At 53.2% G+C, this 11,401-nt stretch overlaps 1 protein-coding gene across 1 annotated transcript; it reads left to right on the plus strand.

Moving 5' to 3' along the window:
- The first annotated feature begins 8,432 nt into the window (after positions 1-8,432).
- Positions 8,433-11,059, plus strand: LOC129715383 (zinc finger protein 239-like). Its single transcript, XM_055665267.1, has one exon. The coding sequence runs from the start codon at positions 8,623-8,625 to the stop codon at positions 9,490-9,492; it is 870 nt and encodes a 289-aa protein (XP_055521242.1). The 5' UTR covers positions 8,433-8,622; the 3' UTR covers positions 9,493-11,059.
- Positions 11,060-11,401: the final 342 nt, after the last annotated feature.

Raw genomic sequence — 11,401 nt, forward strand, 5'->3', positions numbered from 1 at the left:
ATCGGACTTGGACAGCCGGCAGTGCTCCAGCAAGTCCTTGGCACTGCGGACAGCACGTTCCGCCAGGCCGTTGCTTTGCGGGCACTCGGGGCTGCTGGTATAATGTTTGAAGTTCCATTTGGAAGCGAAACGCTGGAACTCGGCACTGGTGAACTGGCTGCCGTTGTCAGATTGAAGGCGAGCAGGGGAGCCGAAAGTGGCAAAGTGGCAGCGCAGCCTCCCGATGACAGCTGAGGAGGAGAGTGAGTGGAGTTGGTCGACTTCAAACCAGTTAGAATAAGAGTCAACGAGGACCAGGAAGTGTTTGCCACGCCACTCGAAAATGTCAGTGGCGACTGCCGTCCAGGGGAGTTCAGGGGCAGGTTGTTGCAGCAGCGGCTGACGTTGTTGATGTGGAGCCAGGCTGTTGCAAGAAGGGCATGCAGAGACCCACTCCCGGATGTCGTGGGCCATACTGGGCCAGTAGAACTGGCTCTGGGCACTGGACAGAGTGGCCTCGGCCCCAGGATGACCGTTGTGGGCAGATTTAAAATAGGCGATCCACAGAGCTTTGGGCACTACGACCTTGTGCCCCTTAACCACCACGCCGTCGTGCAGGACGAGTTCGTCACGGACCAGGAAATACGGGACTACACTGGCCGGCAAGGATGAACGGCGCTCAGGCCAACCCCGGTTGATGACGTCAGATAGTTGTTGCAGGGCTGGATCCTTGGCGGTGTGGGAAATGAGGGACTGCATCTGCTGCGAAGGCACAAAGTTGACGTTAAGCACCATTAGGTCTGACGACTCGTAGGGGTGGCGTCCAGAGGACGGCAGCGGCGCGCGGGACAGCGTGTCGGCAACGAACATGTCCTTGCCTTTTCGATAGACGATAGTAAAGGAAAACCGCTGCAGCTGCAGCATCATACGCTGCAGCCTGGAAGAAGCAGCGTGGATCGGCTTGTTCAGAATGGTCACCAGCGGCTGGTGGTCGGTTTCAATCGTAAAGGTGTTGCCCAGAATGTAGTCTTTGAACCGTGAGCAAGCAAACACCACAGCAAGGAGTTCCTTTTCAATTTGAGCGTAGCGCTGCTCGGCAGGGGTCATGGTGCGGGACGCATAGGAAACAGGCAGCTGCCGGCCATCGTGGAGCTGCAGGCAAGCGGCACCCAAACCAAACTTGGAAGCGCCACAGGTGAGAATGATGGGGCGCTGGAGGTCAAAGAATTTGAGCGTGGGGGTACTGATCAGCCGGGACTTCAGGACGTCGAAGGCACGTTGGTGTTGCGGGAACCAAGCCCAGGCAGTGTCCTTCTTGATGAGCTTCCTCAGGGGCGCACTCAGCTCGCTGAGGTCAGGGATAAACTTTCCCAGATAATTCACCATGCCCAGGAAACGCTGCAGACCGGGCACATCGGTGGGAGGGGACATTCCAGAGACAGCAGTAGTTTTCTCCGGGTCGGGCTTCAGCCCCGAGGCAGTGAAGACGTGGCCCACGTAGGTGACTTCTTTAACGCGGAATCGGCACTTTTTCGGGTTGAGTTTCAGGTTAATGTCCCGGGCTCGATCCAGGACTTTGCGGAGGTTGTGGTCGTGCTCAGCCTCGTCCTTGCCGTAGACCAGGATGTCGTCGACTATTATAGCACACGGCAGACCAGCGAACAGCTGCTCCATGGTCCGTTGGAACACCTCACTGGCAGAGTTGATGCCGAATGGCATACGCAAAAATCAAAACCTACCGAAAGGCGTGCTGAAGGTCGTCAGGTAGGAGGTTCGTTCGTCTAACGGTATCTGCCAGAAAGAGCTCTTGGCATCGAGGACCGAAAAAACAGTGGCCGGGCCAACCTGTGCGGCGACGTCCTCTACTGTGCGCCTCGGGTAGTGCGGGCGCTTGATGGCCAGGTTCAGGTCCTTGGGGTTAATACAAATGCGAATCTCAGATTTGTCCTTCTTCGCCGCCACCACCATGGTGGAGACCCACCGGGTGGGCTCGCTCACCTCTCTCAGGATGCCCATGGAGACCATGTTCAGTAACGCAGACTTCACCTTGTCCTTCATGGCGAAGGAGACGCGGTGTGGCGGGTGGATCACAGGCTCTATGCTGGAGTCGACAGCAATCTTGTAGCGGCTGGGCAGCTTGCCCAGCCTGTCATCGAAACGGTCAGGGTATTCATGCAGGGGGTCCATGAGGGTCCGCACCTGGTGGATATCACGGTGAAAGGAGACCAAACCGAGGTCCTGTCACGCCCGGGCGCCCAGCAGGGTTACGTTGTCGGAGTCTAGCAGGTAGAAGGTGAGGGGCCGAGAGGCCTCCAGGACTTTGCAGTGCAGGGTTGTCTTTCCCACGGGAACGAGGACGGCTCCCCCATAGGCATGTAGGCGGGAGTGAGCAGCAGACACTTTCTCATCAGTCCTTATCTGACGAAACAGGCTTGTTGACATAACATTCGTAAAAGCACCTGTATCAATCTTCGCTGAGAAGGTCGTACCATTGACAGTTACACGGACTGAGGGGTTTGCTATCAACGCATGAGAATCCAAAAGTGAAAACACGCCGGCCTCCCCTTGGGAGGAACTGGTATCAGAAAGGGGGAGATCGTCAGGCAGGGACACGGAGCCAGGCACGCTATCAGCGTGAGCAAGGTTAACTGGCACTCTCCGAAAAGGGGGGGCTGGCTTTCCGCGGGCGCGGAAGGCTGCAGAAAAATGATTCAGCTTTCTGCAGAAGTTGCAGGTTTTCCCCAGGGCAGGGCACACATTGAACTGATGGGTGGCAAAGTTGCAGTTGGGGCAGCGGCGAGCGACGCTGGACCTAGGTGCTGGAGGACCCTGTTGCCGCCGCGGGGCAACGTCCTGCCGCCGGCCGGCGGCAGAGGCAAAGTTGACGGCATGGTCATCGGGCGGCAGGGTGGAGGCGACAGCCTCAGCCATGCGGGAGGCGTGCAGAGCCTCTTCCAGAGACAGTTCGGGCTTCCGCAGAAGTTCTGCTCTCAGTTTAGCATCACGGAGGCCGTATACAAGGATATCTCGGGTCACCTGTTTGGGGGTCAGGGCATCCAGGCGACAACGCCGGGCCAGGTGTCTCAAAGCGGCGATATAGTTGTTGACCGACTCGTCAGGGTTTTGCCGTCGGCAAAACATTTTGAAACGCTCCAGAATACAGTTGGTGGGAACGTCACACAAGGCAGTGAACTTAGCAATGAGACATACCGGGTCACGGGCATCTTCACCAGCAGCATACACAAATGACTCGGACCGTTCCAGGGCGTCGGGACAGGCCAAATTGAGGAGCAGAGAGGCTCGCGTCTCAGCAGTGGCAGCAGGGTGGGCGATAGTCACATAATGCTGGAAATCACGTCGGAAGACATCCCAGCGATGGGCAATGTCCTCATCAAAGACAAGCGCGTCGGGCTTGCGGCAAGAGCTGGCCATGGCACGAGAGAAGGAAATCGGGAAAGGATACTGGGGCAGAAAAACAAAAACCGACAAACAGGAGGCACGGAGTCACAGCTGTGACACCATGTAAAGAAGTCTCAACAACACATTGTGTCTTAACTATAGTTTATTAACAGTTCACAAACACTACTGCTCTTGCTGTACGTGGTCTGTCACCGGAGCTAGAGAGAGAGGGCTAAGGGTGGGAAGCATGCAATTATACACCTAATAGGGGGAGTGGTTAGTGGTGGTGAGGTCACTATGTTAAAGGCACATGCACTAGCCATCTACATCATGGTGTCGGATGGCCCTCCAGACGTCCACATCTGCACCAGGTGCAGCGAGATGGGGCTCCTAAGGGACCGTATTAGGATCCTGGAGCAGCAGCTCGATGACCTCTGTCTGGTCAGGGAGAGTGAGGAGGTCATAGAGGGGAGTTATAGGGAGGTGGTCACTCCAAAACCACGGGAGAGAGACATGTGGGTCACGCTAAGGAAGGGCAAGGGGCAGAGGCAGGAATGAGTGAGTACTCCAATGTCGGTACACCTTGCAAATAAGTACTCCTGTTTGAGTACGGATGGAGATGACAGCCTGCCCCGTGGATTGACAGCGGACGGGCCTCCAGCACAGAGACCGGCTCTGTTGCTCCGATAGGTAGGGAAAAAAAGAAGAGGGCAATAGTAATTGTCTATTGTCTATTGTCAGGAGGTCGGATAGGCGATTCTGTGGACGCAGTCGGGAGACCAGGATGGTGGTCTGCCTCCCTGGTGCCAAGGTCTCGGACGTGTCTCAATGCATCCAAGATATCCTGAAATCAGAGGGAGAGGAGCCTGAGGTCGTGGTACATATAGGTACCAATGACATAGGTAAAAAAAGGGAAGAGGTCCTGAAGGGAGGATTTAGGGAGTTGGGAGGAGAGTTAAGGAAAAGGACCAAAAAGGTAACAATCTCAGGATTACTGCCTGTGCCACGCGACAGTGAGAGTAGGAATGGAGCGAGGTGGAGGATAAATGCGTGGCTGAAAGACTGGTGCAGAGGGCAGGGATTCAAGTTTCTGGATCATTGGGACTTCTTTTGGGGAAGGTGGGACCTGTACAGAAAGGATGGGGTGCACTTGAATCCGAGGGGGACCAATATCCTCGCGGGGAAATTTGCAAAGGCTACTGGGGAGACTTTAAACTAGAATGGTTGGGGTGAGGGACTCAAATAGAGAAAGCTAGTAGACAGAATGGGAGGCAGGAAGCAGAAAAGGGAAGCACTCGGACACAAGAGGAGAAAGAAAAAAAAGGAAATAAACAGAGAATAAGAGACGGGGGGTTTCTAAAATGTACATATTTTAATGCTAGGAGCATTGTAAGAAAGGTGGATGAGCTTAGAGTCTGGATAGACACCTGAAAGTATGATGTTGTGGCGATCAGTGAAACATGGTGGCAGGATAGCTGTGATTGAAAACTAAATATTCCAGGATTTTGTTGCTTCAGGTGTGATAGAATTGGAGGGGCAAGAGGTGGAGGTGTTGCCTTGCTAGTCAGGGAAGATATTGCAGCAGTGCTTTGGCAGGATAGATTGGAGGGCTCATCTGGGGAGGCTATTTGGGTGGAACTGAGAAGTGGGAAAGGTGTAGCAACACTTACAGGGGTGTGTTATAGACCGCCAAATGGGGAACGAGAATTGGAAGAACAAATATGTAAGGAGATAGCAGATATTAGTAGTAAGCACAATGTAGTGATTGTGGGAGATTTCAACTTTCCACACATAGACTGGGAAACACATTTGGTAAATGGGCTGGATGGTTTGGAGATTGTAAAATGTGTGCAGGATAGTTTTTTGCAGCAATACATGGAGGTACCTACTAGAGGAGGCGCAGTGCTGGACCTCCTGTTAGGAAATGAGACGGGACAGGTGACGGTGGTATGCATTGGGGAGCACTTCGGGTCCAGTGATCACAATACCATTAGTTTCAATATAATTATGGAGAGGGTCAGAACTGGACCTAGGGTTGAGATTTTTGATTGGAGAAAGGCTAACTTTGATGAGATGCGAGATGATTTAAAAGGAGTGAACTGGGACGTTTTGTTTTATGGGAAAGATGTAGAAGAGAAATGGAGGACATTTAAAGGGGAAATTTTAAGAGTACAGAATCTTTATGTTCCTGTTCGGTTGAAAGGAAACAGTAAAAATTGGAAAGAGCCCTGGTTTTCGAGGGAAATTGGACATCTTGTTCGGAATTATCTACAATAATTATAGGCAGCATGAAGTAAATGAGGTGCTTGAGGAGTATAAGGAATGTAAAAAAATCTTACGAAATAAATTAGAAAAGCTAAAAGAAGATATGAGGTTGCTTTGGCAAGTAAGGTGAAAGTAAATCCAAAGGGTTTCTACAGCTATATTAATAGCAAAAGGATAACGAGGGATAAAATTGGTCCATTGGAGAGACAGAGTGGACAGCTATCTGCAGAGCCAAAAGAGATGGGGCAGATATTGAAAAATGTCTTTTCTTCGGTATTCACCAAGGAGAAGGATATTAAATTATGTGAGGTAAGGGAAACCAGCACGATAGGGTTAGGATGTGTGTGAATCAGTGCGGGGTCGATAGATGGCGGGGGTGAGGGGGGGGGGGGGGGGGGGTTTGAGAAGGCAATCGGTGGTGAATGGATGGATTGAGGCAGGTGAATTAGTACGTGTTGGTTGGAGTATGTAAAAATTTGAGGAGAGAGCATGGGAGATGTCAGTGGTGTTGAATGGGGGGGGATCAGTACGGGATGGATGGAGGGGATCAGTACAGCATGATTGAGGGATCGGTACATTATGAATGGGAGTAGACAAAAAGCTGCAGAAATTCAGCGGGTGAGGCAGCTTCTACGTAGTGTAGAAACGTTTCGGGTAGAGACCCTTCTTCAAACTGTTCCCCCCATTCTTCTTGAATGGGGACGTCAGCATAGGATGAATGGGGGGAGGGGGGGGGGTCAGTACAGTGTGGATTGGAGGGTCTGTGCAGGATGAATGGAGAATCACTACAGGATGAATGAAGATCAGTATGGGATGAATGGGGATTAGTACAGGATGAATGGAAGATCAGTAAAAGATGAATGGGGAGATCACTACAGGATGGATGGGGGGTCGGTGCAGGGTAAATAGAGGGTGGGTTAGTACGGGATGAATGGGCGGCTCGTTGCAGGATGAATGGGATGAAAAGTGCAGGATGGATGGGAAGGTGGATCAGTACAGGATGAATTGGCTGACCAGTGTAGGATGGATGGGGGGGTAGCATGAGAATCAATGTGAGGTGGATAGAATGATCAGCGCAGGATGAATAGATTGGGGGGGGGGGGGGGTGGTAGATGGGGAGGGGAGCACAGGGGATGTCAGTGAGGACTGAATAGAGGCGGGGAGTATGGATCAGTGCGGGATGGAGAGGAGGGGTCAAAGGTAAGAGGGGTGGAGGGAGGCGTACGAGAGAGAGGAGAGTGAGAGTGGGGAAGGGCAGCGCTCCTCGGACAACATCGCTCCGCTTTCTTGGCCGTCCCTGTCCACCTCCAAATGCCGCCGCAAAAGGGGGAGGCAGTTGGGAAATCCTTGCCACCGCCTCTCCTCCTCCGCCAGCCAACAGCAATCTCCGGGGCCGAGCGGTGCAGCTCAAAGATCCTATAGCTATAACTATAGGATCTTTGGTGCAGGCGCTTCAGACGGCGGAAGGAGGCCTCCCACTCCCTCGCTCCACCCCCCCACCCCGGGCCTCTGCGTGCGGGAGGGTTTGTTTTGAAAGCGCCGTTAGCGGATTGGCAAGCAGCGGCCGCTATCAGGGCGGGGAGGGGGGTTGCAGGAGGAGGTGGTGGAGCCGCTGTTGCTGCCGCTGCTACCGCTGTGCGGGGCCCGTCATTTGCTCCGATCCTTCGTCACTCCGCACCTGGTATATTTGCACAGACATCGCCACGAAACGTCGCGTTCCTTTTCTCCAGAGATGTTGCCTGACCTGCTGAATTACTCCGTTTTTTTTGTCTATCGGTATAAGCCAGTATCTGCAGTGCCAAGCCAGGCAAAATGAGCCGGTGCTTAGGTTGCCCGGCGGCACTTTGGGTGGTCAATGGCACCCAGGCAACCGTTTATTTCGAGCCCCGCCCCCTCCGTGTGTCCGACCAATCAGAGCCACTCCTGCCCAAGGTGACCGCATCCTCGGGCAGACAGCACTCTCCGCCAATCAGAGTCGCACATGCCACGGCGCAGTCGGTTCTACACAACGGCGCGGGGGGGGGGGGGGGGGGGGGGGGGGGGAGTGTGCAAGCTCCACACGGTCAGCATCGGCTTCTGTCGTCGTCCAACATATTGACAGACTTGTCGCTCGATGCCTCACAGAGTGCATCGCGTCGTCGCATCCAGGGATCGACACGAGGAGGCATCTGTCATGATCCCCAAACACTAGTAATGTCCCCCATCTTGATTACTGCAACTCCCTTTACACTGGCATCAGCCAGTCATCCGCGTCCCGCCTGCAACTGGTCCAAAACGCCGCAGTGAGACTTCTGACGGGCACCCGAAAAAGGGACAACGTCACCCTGATTCTGGCCTCTCTCCACTGGCTCCCAGTGCGGTTCAGAATCAATTTCATGCTCCTCCTTTATGTATACAAAGCCCTTAAAGGGCTTGCTCCCACCTACATCAAAAATCTGCTAACCCACCACTCTACCTCCAGGTCCCTCAGGCCGGCCGATTTGGGGTTACTGACCATCCCGCAGTCCAGGTATAAGCTCAGGGGTGACCGCGCTTTTGCGGTTGCAGCACCTAGTCTGTGGAACAGCATCATTCTTTTCATCAGAACTGCCCCCTCCATCAACTCTTTTAAGTCTAGACTTAAAACTTATTTCAACTTGCAAGCATTTCTTGAGGTCCTCTGTGGGAGCGCTGTATGTATGTATTGATGTATGTACTGTTAGATCTATGTCGCATTGTATGTAGCAAGTTAGTACCTGCACTGATGTAAAGCACTTTGGTCAACGAGAGTTGTTTTTCAATGTGCTATAGAAATGAAATTGACGACTTGACTTGAGTAATGTCCTGTTTGCCAGCTTGTTGATCCTCTGCGTTCCCCTCCTGCAAGGTTTAGCAGTTGCTATGGACGGAGAGACAGGGACGTAAGCGGCCATTGGGGGCGGCCAGGGTGCTCGGTGGGCGGGCTGAGCTTCGATGGACTGAGCTTCGTTGGAAGACCACATGACGGGGCACAACAAGGAGAAGCGTTATGAGTGCGACGTGTGTGGCAAGGCCTGGCAGAAGCCGAGCCAGCTGGAGACCCACCGGCGGGTTCACACGGGAGAACGCCCCTTCGACTGCTCCGACTGCAGCAAGCGCTTCAAGACGGCGAAGGACCTGAAAGACCACCGGCGGGTGCACACGGGTGAGAAGCCCTATGGTTGCTCCACCTGCGGCAAGAGCTTTTTGCAGTCGGCAGGGTTGTGGGATAACCGGCGAGTGCACAAGGGTGAGCAGCCCTTCACCTGCTCTGACTGCGGCAAAGGCTTAAAGTCGTCCAAGGGCCTGAAGATCCACAGGCGCATGCACACTGGGGAGCGCCCCTACACCTGCAGCGACTGCGGCAAGGGCTTCATCCGCTCCAACGACCTGCTGGAGCACCAGCGCACCCACACCGACGAGCGCCCCTTTACCTGCGCCCAGTGCGGCAAGGGCTTCACCCGCTCCTCCATCCTGCTGAGGCAACAGCGCACCCACACCGGCGAGCGTCCCTTCACCTGTGCCCAGTGCGGCAAGGGCTTCACCCGCTCCAGCAACCTGCTGTCCCACCAGCGCACCCACACCGGCGAGAGGCCCTTTGGCTGCTCCAACTGCAGCAAGAGCTTTGTCTGGTTGTCGGGGCTGGTGGATCACCGGCGAGTGCACAGCAGTGAACGACCCTCCACCTGCAGCGACTGTGGCAAGGGCTTCATCAACTCCACCAGGCTGCTGTCCCACCAGCAGGTGCATGCCAGCGACCGTCCCATCCCCAGCACGGTGTGTGGAGTGCGTTTTGCCATGGCCTCCCACGCCCTGTCTCACTCGCGCGTCCACACCAGTGGCCAGCCCTAAGACTGCCCGTACTGCGGTGAGGTGTTTGACAGCTCGTGGGTGTTGCTGGCAGCACTGGCCCACGCTGGCGAACGGCTGCTCCCACTGCGGCAAGCTTTTCAAGAGCGCACAGAGAATGCAGGAGCACCAGCGGATACACACCGGCGAGAGACCCTTAGTGTGTGCTGAATGTGGCACGGCTGTGGCAGCACCGTCATACCCATGGCTGTGAACGTCCATTCCCCTTACCGTCTGTGGTAAGGGCTTCACCCACCTTGACCATCTGCTGGAGCACCGGCGATTCCACACCAGCCAGCGCCCCTTCAGCTGCCCACTCTGTGGCAAGGCCTTTGCCCATTCCTCCAGCCTGCTGGCACACTGCCACGTGGATAGGCGCTGTTTATGTGGACACAAAATGTTGGAAGGAATGGATAACGTTTCTGGTCGAGACCCTCCTCAGTCTCGATCAGAAATGTCACTCATTCCTTCTCTCCAGAGATGCTGCCTGTTCCGCTGAGTTTCTCCAGCATTTTGTGTCCTTTTTTGTAATCTGCAGTTCCTTGTTTTTTAATAATTCTAGTGTACCATCTCTGCACCTTCCCCAAAGCCTCCACATCAGCCTGTAATGTAGTTGCAAAACTGTATGCAATACTCCAAATACTATTTGACCAATGTCAAATGTACATATACATTCCTCTCTCTTTATCTCACACCCCTTTATCTCCTTATTTCCTCTCGCCTCTGTCACTTACTCCACTCATCTGCCAATCACTCCCTCGTCTGTCAACGTGAAGAAGGTTTCCGACCCAAAACATCACCTATCCATGTTCTCCACAGATGCTGCCTGACCCTCCGAGTTACTCCAACACTCTGAAACGTTACCTATCCATGTTCTCCACACAGGTGCCGCCTGACCCGCCGAGCTACTCCAGCACTTTGCGTTAGAGTCATACAATAATGCAGTCTGCAAACAGGCTTTCCAACCACACCGACCAACATGTCCCAGCTACATTAGTTCCTCCTGCCTGCGTTTGGTTCATATCTCTCTAAACCTGTCTAACTGTTCCTTAAAGTTGGGATAGCCTCAACTACCTCCTCCGGCAGCTCATTCCATACACCCAACACCCTTTGTGTAAAAAAAGTTACCCCACAGATTCCTATTAAATCTTTTCCCCTTCACCTTGAACCCATGTCCTCTGGTCCTCGATTCTACTACTCTGGGCAGGAGATTCTGTGCATCAATGCAAGATTCCAGCATCTGCAGTTTCTTGTGTCTTCCTCACCTATATCCACCTGAAGAAGGGTCTCAACCTGAAACGTCACCCATTCCTTATCTCTAGAGATGCTGTCAATCGACAATAGATAATAGGTGCAGGAGTAGGCCCTAGGGAACCTTCAAGCAAGCACTGCAGGGCAAAATATAGATGAAGAGAGGACCTAGGCTGTTCCACTTGTGAGGCCCCTCCGAATCCCCCATCCCCATGACTAGAGGAAGATGGAAGAGTCCACCAGATTTTCTGCCACGTGTGGCCAATGAGATAAGGGGCTGGAAAGATTTTATTTATTTATGTATTGCCAGTGCTAATGTCGAGTTATCGGCTTAAAACACTATTATTTTGAAATGGAGGGCAAGGAAAATTACTGAAGGGTTGTTTAGAGACTACAGTGCGTTGTGACAGCATATGTAAGAAAGGCCTACTTCAGTGTCAAAAATATTATATACCTTGCAGGGCTCTCACATTTTTTCTCTGTTGTCAGCCGGGCAACCTAGGCAGCTTTTTAAGTTGCTAAATGACAGTTTAGGTGGTCATTTAAGACGTCTTGCATGCCGAGTGTGATAATGTGCTCGGACGAAGTGCGTAGTTACCAGTCAGAATTATGCTCAATGAAGCATTCACATATTATTTCTGCTTCAAATAAAGTCACAAAC

The sequence above is a fragment of the Leucoraja erinacea genome, unplaced genomic scaffold (genome assembly GCF_028641065.1).
Source record: "Leucoraja erinacea ecotype New England unplaced genomic scaffold, Leri_hhj_1 Leri_1152S, whole genome shotgun sequence".
Taxonomy (NCBI): domain Eukaryota; kingdom Metazoa; phylum Chordata; class Chondrichthyes; order Rajiformes; family Rajidae; genus Leucoraja; species Leucoraja erinaceus.

What these genes read in the sequence shown, in the direction of transcription:
- LOC129715383 (XM_055665267.1), top strand. Translation starts at nt 8,623, where the DNA reads ATGACGGGGCACAACAAGGAGAAGCGTTATGAGTGCGACGTGTGTGGC.